At 44.2% G+C, this 17,868-nt stretch overlaps 1 protein-coding gene across 1 annotated transcript in view; it reads right to left on the bottom strand.

Moving 5' to 3' along the window:
* pik3r3b (phosphoinositide-3-kinase, regulatory subunit 3b (gamma)) overlaps window positions 1–11,268 on the bottom strand; it is a 227,877-nt gene extending 216,609 nt beyond the window's left edge. Inside the window, exon 1 of the mRNA XM_084011563.1 lies at window positions 10,832–11,268. Within this exon, the coding sequence (XP_083867689.1) occupies window positions 10,832–11,183 (352 nt within the window). The 5' untranslated portion in view covers window positions 11,184–11,268. The remainder of the gene's footprint in view (window positions 1–10,831) is intronic.
* Between the last annotated feature and the right edge of the window lie 6,600 nt (window positions 11,269–17,868).

Below are 17,868 nucleotides of genomic sequence, written 5' to 3'. Positions count from 1 at the left end.
AAAGAATTTTACCTCAAACACTGATTTTTGACTGTGAATGGCTTAATCAATTTGTGAAGCCACAGTTGAGTTGCCACTTGCCAATTAGCTCAGTGTGATAGACAATGGTCTTTGGTTCCAGAAATTGTGGATTTCAGCATCAACTGGTGCAAAATGTGCAACATTACAATGTCAACTGTCTTGCCTTCCTATTCTCCTGTTTGTTGCTCAGAATTGCCTAAAGTTGCCAAAAATAGTCTGGACCCGACCCATTGATGCGCAGCAGCTATAATTGTGTTTATTTTTTAAAAGTTTGGTTACACTACTCCCTTCTTTAGGAGGGAATGACACTCAGCAAAGAAGCAGCCAGGGGAATTGAACCCTGAGTCCCTGCAGCAAGGATATAACCCCTCTTTCTGGGGCATCTAAGTGAGCTATACAACTCAGTGGACAAAGGCTTTTGAGAGTTTGTTACAAGTCACGTGATCTACAGATACAGTTTGAAGTTGTGAGTCAAGGCCTGGTTGATGCAGAGTGACCATGTTAATGCCTACTGAGGTGATGTGTGGATTAGTGACAGACAATTTGAAAAATATTAAACACTTATTTTACAGACAATTTTACTCATGTATTTGTCTCCTCCTCATACTTTTCCATGATCGGCCTCATCCCATGGCTGCTGTACCGTGCTGACTGGCTTAGTCAAGTTGTGAAGCTGCACACAAGTTCATTGATAAAGGAAGGTCTTTGATGTCAGAGGCCAAGCCTTAACTGATGCAAAAATCATATTGTAACACTGACTTTGGGGCTACTACATCAGGGTTTGTTGATGCCGGGAATTGAACCTTGATCTCCCAGGGGAAAGGGAGAGGTTTGGTGTGTTGGGCCTGCGAGCTGGCCCAATGGTGGCTGTCATGTGTGAGTTAAGAGCTGGTTGCCCCATGGATTGCACCATATAGTCTGGTCTTCACCCTCTACAAACCAGGTGTGACATACCAGTAGTGATTACTGTGAACAGAACAGAACAAAGGAGAACAGAAGAGAGAGAGAACAGAAGAAACTTCAGAGAATCAAGGTGAGCTAAATATAATATCTTATTTCAGCATGCTTGACCCTAGCTGAGGACTTTTATGGTGAAAGGCGGACTAAGCATTTGTTTCTTGTTATGTTTTGTTCATTTGCTTGCTTGTTTGTTTTCTTGTAGAAATGACTTACACAGCTTGGCTTGGTGTGCCATTGGCTTGAAAAAGAGGGTTTTGCTGAATTTCCATTATTGTTATAATACGTAACATTTTGAGTACTTGTAACATAACACTGAAAAGTATTTTAACATTATTTAAATCAATGTGAAAACTTTGTGGGGTTCCCTCACTTTCTCATGATTCTGTTCCACTGTCACAATTAGTAAGTACAGTGTGTACTCTGATTCCTTTCATTGGACCATGCATTATTTTATTGTTTGTAGATAGCTTACAATAAGGCACAGTAAATGCACCTTGGATTGATGGAACTAAAACTCTTTTTTGTCTCCCCTTTTTGCCATGTCACCATGGCTGGAGATTACACAAATCCACGACTGAGGACAGCATGATGTGTCTGGCCTGTCATGTTGCTGATTCCACTGGACCTATGCTGACTTTTGACCTGTTCTCCCCTGGGACCTACACAGCCTGTTCTGTTGGACTATCTTTAAATAAATGTTTTTCTCATTCAAATGTTTTGAATGTTTGTTCAATGTCAACATGATAAATGACCACAATATAATATGAACTAAACTGATCTGTAGAATACAATATGGTTCTTTATAGAACCCTCAGAAGACAAGACGGTTATTTGGGAAAACCTTTGAAAAGGGATGTTTTTAGAACCCCCTGTGTGAGGTCTAGATGAAACCCTTGAAACATGAAAGGGTTCTTGGTGGAACTCGTTTTGTAGGTTCTAGATGAAACCCTTGAAAAACGAAAGGGTTCTTAGTGGAACTCCCTGTGTGGGTTCTAGATGAAACCCTTGAAATACGAAAGGGTTCTTAGTGGAACTCCCTGTGTGGGTTCTAGATAAAACCCTTGAAAAACGAAAGGGTTCTTAGTGGAACTCCCTGTGTGGGTTCTAGATGAAACCCTTGAAATATGAAAGGGTTCTTAGTGGAACTCCCTGTGCAGGTTCTAGATGAAACCCTTGAAATGTGAAAGGGTTCTTAGTGGAACTCCCTGTGTGGGTTCTAGACGTAACCCTTGAAAAATGAAAGGGTTCTTAGTGGAACTCCCTGTGTGGGTTCTAGACGTAACCCTTGAAAAATGAAAGGGTTCTTAGTGGAACTCCCTGTGCAGGTTCTAGACGAAACCCTTGAAATATGGAAGGGTTCTTAGTGGAACTCCCTGCGTGGGTTCTTTGTAGAACCTCTCATGGGGGGTTCTGGGTGGAACCTTACACACACAGTTCTAGGTATAACCCTTTATGTGGGGTTCTCGGTAGAACCTTCCAAAAGGGTTCCAGGTGGAACCTTTATAAAAGGTTCTACCTGGAGCCAAAAAGGGTTCTCCTATGAGGACAAGCCGAAGAACCTTATATGGTTCTACTTAGCACTTTTATCTCTAAGAGTGTAGACACCTTTTGTTTTTGCTCGTCTGTAAGTTGGCCATCAGTGGAGCTATCTCACTGTGCTAGCAGAGTGGCGGTGGGTGACACACACAGAGCAGATTGAAATATCCTTTTTCTACAGGTGTATGGAAAAGTATTGGCTTTTCACTTGAGAACATGTCAATGCACTTAGTAGAGTGTGTGTGTGTGTGTGTGTGTGTGTGTGAGTGTGTGTGTGTGTAGAGAGAGCAGATGAGGCATGATAACAAATTACCACTAAACTTTAAAAAAGCACCTATAAAACATATAACATTGGAGCCTATCAACGATCCAGCCTTATTTAATACCAGTTCTCATCTCTAATTATATGTTCATCTCCCTGAACTTTATTTTACATCTTCTGTGTGTGACCTTCTCATGGGCAGTGTGTGTCTGTGATTGACAGAGTAAACAGGCAGACGGCTTATAAAGCAGTAGTTGATGAAGACGCCCGAGACAATCCTCTGATTGGCACGCAGCCCTGCATGCTGCCGCAGAGTCACAGCCAGGCAGCCGACCAACCGACGCACTGCACAGCACTGCAATGCTGCCTTTGAAGCAGGGAGCAGAGCAGCAGTGTGTTTGTGCCAATACGTGAGTGTGTATGTGTATGTGTGTGTTTGTGTGTGTGTGTGTGTCCCACGACAAATCAACTTGTTTGAACAATTTGCTAGAAATGGTCTCTTTCCTGAAGGCAGGTTTGTGATCAGAGCAACAGTAAGGAAGTGAGATTTGTGAATATAAAAACAGATGTGATGACTTGTTCAGATGGACGACTGAAGGAGAGAATGAAATCAAAGACAGACAGGAAGAGAGGAGCGGCCAGAAGATGTCCTGCCAATTCACAAGTCCACATTTCCACATGGGTGACACATGTCGTCTCCACACACACACACACACACACACACACACACACACACACACACACACACACTGAAAAAAAGTCAATAAACAAGAGGGGCCAATAAATATTGGAGACAAGATCTCTTCCTGCTCAGTTTCAAAGCTCATTCTGAAGTTCCTCCAAACAATATGTCATCTCTTCTCATATTTAGGCTTGGAGACTATTTCGTAAGCACAAAAAATAAATCTGCCAGTGGTTTGCGAGTGGAGTGTCAGAATGAAGCAGATGAAAATCCTGAAACACGTCGACATGTATTAAACAAAGTGAAATAATGTGAGCCGCCTGCGGCTGAACGCACGCTATCTTTAGCCTGCATGGCCCAGATTTACTGAGTTATTGATGAGGCAAATTATTAACCGACGCTAAGTCAGGACATCGATTCATTATAACACAGTATACTTATCATTTATCTCTAAAAATGCCGTGATTATTTTTTATTTAATTATCTAAAATAACCCAGATTGTAAATTTACATTCAACAGTAATTTGTGGAGTCATGTTACACCATCTTCCTCTCTGCATCCAATTAGGTTTGATTATTTCTCACTATAACTAAGAACGTGTCATAAAGAAAAATGCTGGTTGAACTGGTTTGCATAATCAAACCGGTTTAGCCCCATACACCGAACCGGAGCGGTGAAACCGGAAATCGGCCCGACCCTATCCATCATAAAAGTTAATAATGAGCTTATTGAATCAGCCTCCGGAGATGCTATTTGTCTATTTGTGTCTTTGCATTAACTTAAACTGCAAAAGTGCAGCACGAAAAATGTGCTTCGTCTTTGGTGTGAACGTGCCTTTTGTTTGTTTTCACTTGGCTCTGCTCCAAGGTTAAATCCTTGCTGAACCAGCCGTTACACATCGGCGTCGACCTAAAATGCTGTTAGATATGTTGGTCTCTCGTGATTGGTGAGAAAAATCAAGCCCTCTCCTCTGTGTACAGCATTTCTACACTCGCTCACCCACACCGAGGACGCGTGTCTGCATGGCTGCGTAGCCATTACCGTCCAAACAAAGAGCTAAATATAAACCTACAAACGAGGCCGTTAGCTTGTTAGGACGCCACCGCCGCCATCATCGATCCCCTGAACTCATCGCACGGCAGCGAGCACCGAGCTGATTGCTGGCTGTCGACGCTAACACACACACACATACACACACATGCACTTCCATACTCATTACACACACTTTGCAAGCAAGCATGGCAATTACTGCTATGTGTTTTCTGCTGTCCATCCCTCTCTCTCTCTCTCTCTCTCTCTCTCTCTCTGTCATTGTGTTTGATCTCCCAGTCATTATCCAGCGTGGCGGCGTTTCATCACCTCCCTGATCACATTGATCTGCCGCCCCGCTCGCCACCAACGCACCTCAGAAGACGAGCACTCAAAGTGGCTGCTGCTCAGTTGAAAACCGTGATTGCTATTGACAACCTCTGTTTGAAGTGTGTGTGTGTGTGTGTGTGTGTGTGTGTGTGTGTGCCGGGTGGACTATGAACAATAGCACAGGCCGATCTGACGGTAACAGCATGCTCTTTGTCCGGCGTCTTCTCCCATGAATCATGATTTCCATGTTATCAAAGACTCCACATGCAAAGACTAACACTTTTTTATTGTGTCACAGATAAAAAGAATTGTTTCAGTGAAAAACAATAAAATAATGTCAAATAAGATGATCACCAATCAAAAGGTCTCCCTTCCAAAAATAAAAAGGGTTTAAACCTTTGTACAATGTATTTTTGCATCCTGTATTTCTTTTTTAAATCACCCTCTATCATTCACGTATCTACCACAATAGCAGCTTGACAGCTTTTTCAAAGTCACTCATGAAGCTGGACATTAATCATGATTTTTTTAAATCATAATCCATGATTCAATCCTATATTGTCTCATATCTACAAATGGTGTAATTCCTGCCCTTTCTGGCGTACCTATGCAGGAAGCTGTTGGACTCATATTTACTAATAGCTAAACAGCAATATAAAGAAAGTCAAAGTAGAACTGTTTAAAGGGTTTAACTGAAATGTATTTTTCTAAGTTCTATTGGTACAATACCGGTCATTATTTAAAAGTAGCCCCGCCTTTTCAGTCTCATTACTGCCGGCTTTCACCTGTGGTTATCAACATAAATCTCGAGGCCAGAGCACGTGTTCAGTCTCGTACTTCTAGCAAGTTGTCATACAAAGAACGCTGAATTTCGAGCTGTGAAACCAGTTCTCTCACTACGTCTTCCTAAACCTCAACACGGTGATGAAATCAGGGATCTGGTGTTACATTTGTTTTACTTGACCAAGCTCTTCCGATGCTCCGGGCAGAATGAACCCGTGATGTCTTGTCTTCTGGTTTACATCTAATTGCGTCGCTCATTTACATAAAAGGGGAGCAGAGTGTAGCCGGCTACAGGGCTCATCAGGAGATAAGCCCTGCTCTGCTTATCACAGCAGAGCAGCGCGCTGCACAACATCAGATTACCTTCACACCTCCCCTACATACCTGTAGGTCGACAGTGACGAGGACACCGTCAGGGATTCATTAGCTCACTGTCATAATTAATGTTGCATGGAGCTGGCAAACAGTCACCTCCAGGGTTGGGCACGCCGTCGGGTAGGGAATGTAGGAGGGTGTTCACAATCGCACGGTGTCAGATAGTGTTACGCATTGAACAGTTTGGTGAGCCCTGTTAGAGCTATTAGGTATCACACCTGATTTAATAAGCGTGGCAGCTGGGAGAGAACTCAACTGTTGGTGGCAACAAGTGAAAGAAGAGGAGAGGAAAGGAAGGGACATAAAGGATGTGTGCAGGCTGAGAACAACAAAAGTAATGTAAAGTGAGCTAATGTTATGGATTCTCTGTTGGACCTCAGTTTTCAGTTTTGCCTGATGAATGAGGTTTGAAACATGTCTTGCCATGTTCTGACACTGCTGACTAAAGCACAGTGGGAATGCTGCAAAACCTGACAGGCAAAGTTCTGGTTCATGGCGGTTTGGCAGAGTTTCTACACTGTTTAAAAGGAAAATGTAATGATGTTTACAGGATTATCCCGATAACGGAAATTCACCATCATCAACATATTGTGATTGCTTTTTTATCGCAACCTGCCATACAATTCTAGATTGTCCCATCCCTAGTTATGCTACACAGAATTCACAGAAGAAAAGCAGAAAATAACTTATTTTAATTCTAAGTATTACTTTGACTTGGTGTGACTCTGCAGTGGGAGGCCTCCTCCATCCTGATGTCCTCACTCTCCTCTTCTTTGGACACTCTCTGTCCCCCAATCTCACGACCTGCGCGATCATCTCCCTCCCCTCCCTGGCTGTCTGAACCTCTGCGAACCAACAGATCATTGTTGCGAGCGTCAGAGAGAAAATGGAAGAAATCGGGCCAGCACGAGGACCTTGCTCACTACCACCACCTCTTCTCTGACTTCACCTCAACTGTTTCCGCAGCTAAATCTGCCTTCTATCTGGGCACTTCGCTCCTCTACTTCAGCTGGCCGGCTGGTACCACCATCGCTGAAATCAAACAAATGTCCCTCAGCAAAGTCCAGACTCTTCTCTGTTCTGGTCCTCAGTGGTGGAACGAACTACCGACTAATGTCAGGACAGCAGAGTCATTTGCCATCTTCCGAAAAAGGCTCAAGACTCACCTGTTCAGACTTCACCTCGACTCTACATAGCATGACCCACTAACGCCCTCCCTCGACCCCCCCCCCCCCCCCCCCAAAAAAAAAAAACCTTACCTATAGCACTCTGATCATAGCACTGTTGCTCTTGAAGTACTACTTTACTCAGATGAGGACCTAACACTTGTTCTATTTTTAGCTCTTACTTTATCGGCAATGATACGTTGTGGTTTCCTTGTTTCCTTCTTTTGACAAATGTACTTATTGTAAGTCGCTTTGGACAAAAGTGTCTGCTAAATGACCTAAATGTAAATGTAAATGTAAATGAGGCGGCCTAAACACTGTGTTTTTTGTTTGATTCCACTAATTGAGATTTTCTGGTGATGCTGTCATAAATTTTACATTTGAAGTCTACCCTCAGAATAGGCATGCAAGGATTTGAAAAATGTAATTTCTTACCACATATTGTCAAGAAATGAAATTATTTTAGTGCATCACAGATATGCCAACTTATAATTATTATTATTATAATTATTATTATAATTAACATCCTTTTTAGTGAAAAACAATCAAATATTTAAAAAAAATGATCATGAATCAATTAAGATATTTATTTTTGTTTCCTATAGTTTTTGAATCTGGCTCCATTTGTCTCTTCTCCACCATGATAGCTAGCAGTCAGACGATATTTACGATTATCCCGATAATGGAAATCACCACGATCGATGAACGTGAGTGTTTTTTATCCTGACCACAGGAGAACCCGACTTCAGTTTAACTATCGGCACAAATCATGGTCCGTTGAGCTTAATTAACTCAGCTAACGTTCTAAACCAACTAGCATGCTACAACAACAACTGGTGTGCTGAAAAAACCTTCCATGTAAGACTCTAGAATGTCCCGTGTGTGAGACGTGAACACAAACAGCTGTTTGGGCCACAGAAAGGATGCCACGTACCGCACAGGACTGTCAAAAATCACTAACATTTGCGATCAAACCGAAACTGTGATCTGAAAGAGGCTAAATAAAACAGGGAGACTTCATCTTGCACCTAGCGAGTTGATTCATTAATATAAAATGTTGCTGTTGCTCCCTGTCTGAGTTGCCAGTGAACCCTGAGGATCTGTTCCCAGAGAAAGCAATCCTCTCAGCAGTGTTGTTCCAGACGGAGTGCTGAAGCAGAGCAGGGCGTGCCGGAGTGTCAGCAGGGAGAGAGGCTGCCTGAGTTAGCTTCTCTCTGCACAGGCCTCGCCGCCGCTGCTACCGCCACTGGTGATTTGCGACTGCAGGAATGTAGCATGTCATGCATCCAATCAATTATTCAGGACAAATACAGGCTTGTGTGGCTGCACGATGCTGGATAGATGGATAGATGGATAGATGGATGGGGGGAATAGCACACACGCTATATCTAAAGAGTGTCAGCAGAGACATAAAGAAATGAGATATTTACCCGAGTGGTATGGATGTTATTTATAAAAGACAGACCAAACCCACTCCCATAAAACAGACGGGCAGCCAGACAATTAAAGAGAGCAGAGAGGCGTCAGAGGACGGGGGGAGGAGAGAACATTGCTCCGCGTCTGACCTATTTAGCAAATGAGGAGCCATAAACACAGCAGATCTGAACAGACAGCCAGGGCTAAAACAGAGCTAACCACCCCGACCCTGTAAAAACACTAATCAAAGCCTGCACGGTTCAGAATAGATTTTTAAGTGGGGCAGCCCGTTTCGCAACGCTTTCTACATTTTGAGCCCCAAGTCCTCCTTGCGTCCTCGTTACCGCCTGTTTTGCTCGGTCCTAAATAAATCATCAAAGAATCTAGTCGCACTGAACGGATGCACGCAGCTCGCACGCTAGCATACAGCATACATAGTCTTCTAGCTGGAATCAATACCAAGAGATACCGTAGGAGGTTGTAAATGTAAACACTTTATGTTATAAAATGTTCCAAAAAGATGGAAGTGGACAACAGTTTAACAACGATTTGATTGTCAAACTAATAATGGTGAACAGCCATGGTTAATTTTTAGTCTGTCTCTCTTGATAAGATGACCAAAAGCTTGTAAAACATGACCAAAGTTGTAAGAAATGGGAATAAGGAAAAGCTCAGTCAAAGTCCTGAATCGACACAAGGACACCCCTGTACGAGTGGACTTTCTGGACTTTCCATCTAACCGATTGCATAATGCCAATTTCACATTACCTCATTAGCCTTTCATTTATGTCATGTCACTGATACGGTGTTATCCGTAAAGTATCTGTAACATACAAACAAGTTGCATGAAGTAAAACCTTTTCCTGAAATACTACTGGGTCCGTGTGCTGACATTCACATGTGATGCCGGCAGTGTTGCATAAGAGTATCACATTATCGCTGTAGTGTGTCTGAGCCTGAACCCAGTGAGGAGGAGAATTTAGGCCTGGTGGGTTCCATGCAGAGCGGATCATGGTGGACCAGCCCAGCAGCCGACACGGCTGCAGGTTATCAGCTGATGAAGCCCATTCACTTCCATTGTGTCGGAGGGGGAGGCAGAGATTTCCAAGGCTGCCAATTCAAAACCTCAACACATAAAACCAAAACATTATTCACGAATAGACACTATGGATACCTTCTATTCTATTATTAACAGAACTACAAAGTACAGTACTTCGAGCTCCTTCAACTCTTTTGTGCCCTTCTATAAAACAGAATAATTATCGTAAAATTAGGCGTGTGTAACATAACACAAGTTATGAATTAGCTAAAATCCATATCTTCCTTCATAAATAGGTCCTCATAAGTGTGTAATTACCTCTGCCAATAGTCTGATTTATCCTTGTTAGCAAAGAATTTCTTATTTGTATTTACATTGGACGGGTAAGTCCTCAGGAGGCTTCCACGTCATTCCGACATTTTGAAGACTATAACTGCCGAGGAGGGACAAGATGCCTAAACGTAATTTCATTCAGAGCGAGCGTAAATGAAAGGAGATCACATTGGGCGCACGTCCCGCTGTTCCCCCTGATTACTGGAGGAGTAATTACTTATACACGCTCACGTTTGTTTGAAATATCAACCCCATCGCCTGAAAGAATACTGGTGGTATTGAATGACATGTCATAGCTTCTTGGTATAAAACGACTACCGTAGTTGCAACACTATTCATTTGATTGGAAATACAATTTCACCTTTAAGGTGCACCAAGCAAAGGATGCAGTGACGGTGTAGCACAGATAGCAGAAGGGGAGGAGAACGCCTCAGGAAATACGCCGCCAATGGCAGCCTCATCCACACAGTCTTCATCCGGAGAGTCAGACTGACCTACAGGTGACTGTGATGCAGAGGGTGTCCATCAAAGAACAATCTCACCTTGGGTCCTAGAAAACCCTGATGCCGGCCCTGATGGGCCCACATACAACTACAGAGAACCCTGAACTCAAGTGCATGTATAACGGCTAACTTTGTGCTCAGATCCAGCAACTAGCAACTGAACCAGACACTCTATGTGACGAGCAGAGCAGCTGACACTCGTATTAGAGACATAAGTAAGTATAGCATACATTTTTACAACCATATTTGACAAAATGTTATGATTTTGAGCAGTTCATGTGAATTTCATTAAAATAAAATATAAAACAGTCCTCCAAAAAATCAGCATAAAGATCCAAACAGAGAACTCAAACTCCTCATGATGTGTTTGGTTGTGCCGTGTGGGCAGCACTCACCTGAAGCAGCAGCTGCTCCAGGAGGCTGAGCACCCACATCATTCTGTGGCCCCCCAGGGGTCGGTGGTACAGGCCTGGACCAGGGTTTAGCCGCAGGTGGGGCGACCCTCAGCACCCCGACGTACTCCACAAAAGTCCCGGGAAAGTCCCCCTTCTCGTTGCTCCTCTCGTTGGTGCCGTGCAGCCAGCCTTTGGGGCTCCGCTCATCCCCGTCCTGGTAGTCCAGCCCCGGGTGAGCCATCAGCGAGGCCTTGGGGACCGTGAGCAGGTCACCTGGCTGGAGGCCGATGTCATCACCGCGCTCCCGCTTGTACTCAAAGAGCGCCCGGTACTGGAAATTGTCGGATGCCATGGCAACAGGAGTTCATAGGGCGGTTCTAAAGCCAAAAATACAGATGTTGCCTGAGAGTTGCTGTCTTAAAAGTGAAATCAATAACTTGAAAAATACCAAATGGAAACTCTGTTAAAAATCCCTGAGGTGAGAGCGGTACTAAACCTGGGAAACCTGCGGGGCGCCTGAGATTTGCCGTATCGTGCTGACTCGGATGACACGCTGGAGATGATACAAATCTGAGGTGGAATTTGACACCTTCCTTTTGTCCTACAACCGCATGAATGGAAGCTTCAACCTTCTTAGTCCAAAAATAGTCCTCCAAGTACAGACGAAACCGAACTGCACAGTCAGCCTTTGATCTAATAGGGTAGATTTGGTTAAATATCCATGCAGTTCTTTAAAAATCCACGGTATGAATCCGCCCGTTTGTCCCAGCTCCCCAGTCTGAGGCCTCCGAGTGGACAGACAGACTCCCAAGACACCACACTGTGCCCGTGCTGCGGTGCTGGGAAGAGAAGAAGAGGATCGTGGGAGGTGGAGGAGGTGGGGTGTCACGGTGGTCCTCAAACCGGAGGGGTGCCACAGTTCTTGAGGACAGGACGACCTCCAGATGATGCCCCAAAGCCTCTGCAGGTTCCTCCGATGTTAATGAGAACGTCTACAGAGCCTGTACTGTCAGATCAGCACACATACACACACACACACACACAAACACACACGCACACACACACCTGAGGAAATCCACTGCAGTGCAGAATTTGGCTTCTTGTTGGGAGCGTCCCCGCCTGCACTCCTCGCTGCTTCGCCTCTCTTGTCTGCAGCCTCCCGGAGCAGACAGACACACCTGCAAACTTCAAATTAACTTCAGGTTAACAACACACACTTTTATCTAAGGATTCACATCACACACACACACACACACACACACACACACACATCTATAAAGCTCAAGTCCCTTTGAAGTCTATTGAGTGCAGAGCATGATGAGAGATTAAGGAGAATAAACAAGAGGCCAGCTTGAGAATGTGTTGGTGATGAAGAAGCAGCGGAAACGTCACTCACCTGCACGAGGACACCAAGGCGATCACTCACAACAAGCGTGACGAGGCGAATGTGAACTTCAGACAGACCGCGTGCCCGACTCAACTCGCCCTGCGCCAGTCTGCCCCGCCGTCTGCCTCCAGACACGCAGCCAACTGCGCGCTCACGCGGACGAGCACCCCCACCGACTGTCCGCTTCGACAGTACCCGAACCCCGCAGCGCGAGCCCAGACATCCGCGAAAGCCCGTCAGAGTAGACGGTCGGCGTGGCGGGTCCAGCAGACAGGCGAGCCCGCTCGGTGCTGTGTTGGGAGGCAGCGCTGATGTCAGTAAACCCCTCCCCCCTCCTCCCGTCTGCACATTATGCCAGCCAGCGGCGGAGACGGGACGGGACGGCGTGGCGCGCGCCGCCGTTGCAGCTTCCGCGAAAACTCCGCGCGATGACCCGGTTGCGATGCGTTCAATTACTGCTGCTTGTCTTTATTTGACTTGGTGCTATCATGTCCCACAGGCGCGAGGATGAGTGCGAGCGTTGGATGTGGAGAAGCTGCAGAGAGGTGATGAATTATGTAAGAACTCCAGTGACCTGGAAAAGAGGCGCTCCTCACCGAGCTCGCATTTTAGGAAAGTCATTCATAATGTATATTAAAACAATATAGGATGCATGGATGACAGTTAAGAGGTGAGATGGAGAGCAGCGCAGTGGTTGTTGTGTAGTGCGCACATGACGCAGCAGCAGACAGCGGCAGACTGCTGCGTCATCAGGTGCGCACGTTGTGGAGCTGGAGGGAACATTCAGGTACAACGTGTCCAGCAGGGAGGAAAGGATGCACGTCTGTCTCTGTGAGGACATCTGACTAAGGACGATGTGGTCATATTTAGTTTTTCTTCAAAGCATCAAAATGAATGAAGAATTATTTTCTCTCTAATTTTCTCATTTACATGGTGATTCTGAATGTGTATGCCAAGTGAAATCATCCTGATTATTTATATGCTTATTTTTACTTTATTTGAATGTCAGTTCACTTTATGAAAAATTATATTTTAAAATGTGTCTCAGGGTTGCTATTAGGAGTTTCAATGCATCACCTAACGGTATTTGACCACAGCTCCAGTCTGGCTGGCAGAAAAAAAGTATATATTACAAGGGCAAACTGAGATTCAAACATTTAAATCTAAAGGTAAAATGCTTGCAGTAAAAAAAAAAAAAGAGCGAGAAGAAGGTTATAGGTGAGGTGATCTGACAGCTAATGTTGAGTTAACTCGACATTAGCTGTAATTATTTGTATTTAAGATTGTTTCCATAACTGCACACTATAGTTTCTATAGGATCCTGGAACAAGAATGAGCTGCTGGCTCCTGTTGACCCCTCACCTCCTCCCACTCTTTGTGAAATGTGCAATACGACATGGCCTCTGGTATGTTTTATAGTTAATCAAGCTCAGTAAAATCTATTTAATGGGAGCACCTTGGTAGACAAATGGTTATAGAGCATTCCATAAAACGTTCCAGGTATGACTTTGTTGCATGTCATACCCCTCTATGTCTATCCATTCACAGTCGCTCTTTACACTGGATTCTGTCTTTTAATGAGAAAAAATAACTAAAACTAAAGTAATCTAGAATATACAAGCACAAAATGTAAATATAATAAAACACTGTCATGATCGGGTCATAAAACAGGACAACCTCAAGGACCTCGTCTGCCTCTGTGCTTTATACAGCATAGTCCCATATTCACTTACACTTAACACTTACATTAATCTTATTAAACAAATGAACTCCGATGATTAAGGGCTTCTGAGTGCCTACAATATATTTTGATAAAAGCAAAACATTTTTCCTCTGTCAAGATATTGTAATATCTTCTCACATCTAAATAATCTGGTTGTTGTAAAATCATTCTTGTTTCAGCGGGCCTGCTTTGATGCTCCTTGTTTTAATTGTCCCATGTGTTTTGAGAGTGACATGACTACAAGTTAAGACTATTTTCATCTCGCGAGGCACGCAGGATTAAACTCTCTTGATGTTATTAAGAACGCCACGTCGACGGAATAAAAATTAATCTATTAAAAGTACCAACAGCATAAATCATTATGGGCAACGGGCGCATTAAAAGACAAAGCAGAACTGTGTGAGGATTAATCTGGAGCTTGCCTGAGGTCTGTTTATACTCGCTGCGTCTCACACAAGAGAGATACTCTGTGAGTAGGTGGGGTGCTCAAACTGAAGCACTCTAAAGTCTGGTCAAGTGACAGTAGCAACAAATAGCTCCTTACAAATAAACTCCACATAAAGGCCCCCACACACCACCCAGACGTCCAACTGCCTTATCCGACCACTCTCCGCCCACTCTGTTGCCTCTCGTCTGACCCGTTCGGCAGAAAAGTTGCGTTGTACACACCGCTTCGACGTGCTTCCGATGACACAGCAGCGTGTACGTTCTGCGCTTGCGCGAGATGCAATAAGCCTCCTTAACAGCGGGTGGCGCTAGTCTCGTGCCAGTACTCCAAAACAGGAAAACAGGAAATGACGGAACGGAGTGCAGATAAAAACAATGCACACACAGTCTTGGTTCAGTATTCGTTCGACTCGAGAAGACCTTTGTGGACTAAATACTTGGCATTTCTGGAAAGATGACTCTGGCTAGGGTGACACTCGCGTTGTGTGCTCTCGGGCTCATTATTTTACGAAGACGTCGTCTCAGTAGGGAACGAGTAATACGGAGTTTACCATTGTCACTTCCGCCCCGCCCACACACCGCCATTGGATACTCTGATTCGCTAGCACACTGCCAATCAGAGTATCCAATGGCTCAGACGTCCAACAGCCCACCTCCTCAGACTTCGCATGCTCAGTCTGATCAGACAACGTCCGCGCGGCTCCGAAAGCTTCCGACGCAGCTGTACACACCAAACATACGTGTTCCCGACCTCGTCCGAGCCTCTCCAAACGCTTCAGACGTCCAACGGTTGGGCCGGTGTGTTCCTGCCTTAACAGTTGATCACATCAAATCTTTAATAACTCAGGATTATAACGTCAGACAGAAGACAATTTGCATTGAGGTAATTGCATATGAATGAATAGAGGAGAGTGGATCTACCGTGAGAATCACTCATTTAGAGCCATCAAAGTATTCAAAGATGTATGACATTTTCAATAATAGTATTCATGTGTTCATTATTTTCACATTTTTTTCTTTATTTTATGGATTCATGTATTTTGGTTTCCCAAGCCCCAATTTTAGCCTTTCTGTTTCTCATGGATGAACAGACAGAAATCAACTGGATTACTTTATACTGCAGGAAACGTCTACTTTTTACAAGTGATATATATATATATATTTTTTTTAATGTATCCTTGATGGCCACTAGAACTACAGAGGAGAGAAATGTGTCCCAATTTGTCAGCTATGATTTTGAGTAAATTTAATACAAAATGCATCAAGGATCTCATGCATCAAACTCCAAACGACCGCCACGGCAGCATCGTCCACTGCTCGCCTCCTCACAGATAAATCATCTCTCCCCGTTATGGACATCGAGATACGCTGCCATGTATGCAAATGTTAGGCGACAGAAATCAATAAGGCGCTCGCTGAGAAACAGAAGATATAATCAGGATCATACAGCCGTTTAGTCACGCTTACATCTCAGCGTCAGACAAGAATGATTGTCTTCCGTGTGGTTCTCCAGCTCATGTCTTCTTCCTCTTCTTTGTCTTATCTCTCAGAGCCACCGGCCAATCAGACAGAAGACAATCTTCATGGGAGGAAAGTGTGACTTCCCAAAGGAGATGGAGGCTCGTTGTCCCAGATTAAATGTGTCAGGTTATACAGGCATCTTCCACCTCCATCGCATTGGGAGTTTGCAATTACTCATACATGCAAAGCGTCTGTGTGTACAGTCTGTAGTCACAGGCGGCGTTCCCATGGAAGCGGGAGTGAATGTTTGCTGTAGGCTGTCAGGACAGAGTACACATCATGGCACAGCGATCGGCGTTGTCCCCACACATCCTCCCTGACAGTCAGATTTCAGACAGTGCTTGTGCATCTACGTAGCATTCAATCCCTCTGAGGAAAACCCTCCATATTACTTGAGTTATGGATTTTGGGTTGGCTAATGTAAAGACAATAAACCTCCTTTTCCTGGAAACAATACCAAAGAACATCTAAAAGAAGGGAGGGTCATTAGGTCATTGTGCCAGACTTACTTTTTTTTTTCACACAAATTTCCTCTTGTTATGTAAGTTGTAAGTATATATATATATATATATATATATACTTACAACTTACATACGTATATAAAAAAAAAAATATATATATATATATATACGTATATATATATATATATATAGAGAGAGAGAGAGAGAGATTTTTTTTTGGGGGGGGGGGGGGGGGTTAGTGTGTCATGCTATGTAGAGTCGAGGTGAAGTCTGAACAGGTGAGTCTTGAGCCTTTTTCAGAAGATGGCAAATGACTCTGCTGTCCTGACATTAGTCGGGAGTTCGTTCCACCACTGAGGACCAGAACAGAGAAGAGTCTGGACTTTGCTGAGCGACATTTGTTTGATTTCAGCGATGGTGGTACCAGCCGGCCAGCTGAAGTAGAGGAGTGAAGTGCTCGCTTCGGGGCATGAGGTTTGACCAGTGTTATACTGAAGTAAAATTTCACAGTATTAAAAAAACCCACCAAGATTAGAGAAATCTGATGAAAAAATGTTGTGTAGCACAACCTTATAAAAAATAAATAAATAAAAATGTCCTACCAGACATCCAGATATTCATCTGTGTGTGAGTCTCACTTATCCGTGTCCATTTTGGGTTTGATCCCGTCTGCATGTGGAAGCGTGTTCTCATGTGTGCAATCGCCACGGCACGCATTTCGCAACTATAACAAAATGCCTTCACAGACACATCGATGCCCACACACACACACACACACACACACACACACACCTTCTCTGTGCTGTGTTCGGCTGTGCTCCAGTGAGCAGCAGGGGTCAAGGGCTCATTGGTGGCCCAGGAGCGTTTCCCGCATCATAAGCTTGCTCGGCGCGGCGCTCCTCTGCCATGCCTGGAGAAACCCACCAGATAAGACCTTGTTATGTTGTCAATTCAATTACCCCCCTCACTACTGCAGGGAACATTTGTTTTCCTTATCACAGTCAAACATGCATTATGAATTTGCAGAGAGATGGAGGAAGGAGCAGCGATGATGGAAAAACGGAAAACACCTGGTTCAAACCTCTGGCCAACAGGCCATAATTTGAGATGAGCGGAGGGGAGATTAGGGTGCAGTTTAATCTGTGGGTTTGTGTGCAGGTTTCGCTGGAGGCCATGAGTGCAGAGTGTTTACCTAGAGCAGGTTGACTTCCAGACAACCAGACATGTCGATACACTGCACACAGCATCCAGGTTAGTACAGTGTAGTTGGTCTGCAGATCCTCCACTGGACGCTGTCATCAAAAGCAAGACAGCGTTCAAAAGCAGAAATAAACGTTACAATAGGCTAAATGTTTACAGTCTGGTTAGCTCCATTTGTGACAGCTGTATATAAATCCTCCCCATTTAAGTTATATAATGAATTAAATGACCTCAGATAATCCAGTGTCTGAACTTCACCTTGTGGCCTTGTTTGTTCTGTTGTTGCATTTTGGAGAAT

Source organism: Eutrigla gurnardus (genome assembly GCF_963514095.1).
Source record: "Eutrigla gurnardus genome assembly, chromosome: 6".
Taxonomy (NCBI): Eukaryota; Metazoa; Chordata; class Actinopteri; order Perciformes; family Triglidae; genus Eutrigla; species Eutrigla gurnardus.
Note: the sequence above shows the minus strand (reverse complement) of the source record. Positions and strands in the feature narration are given on the sequence as shown.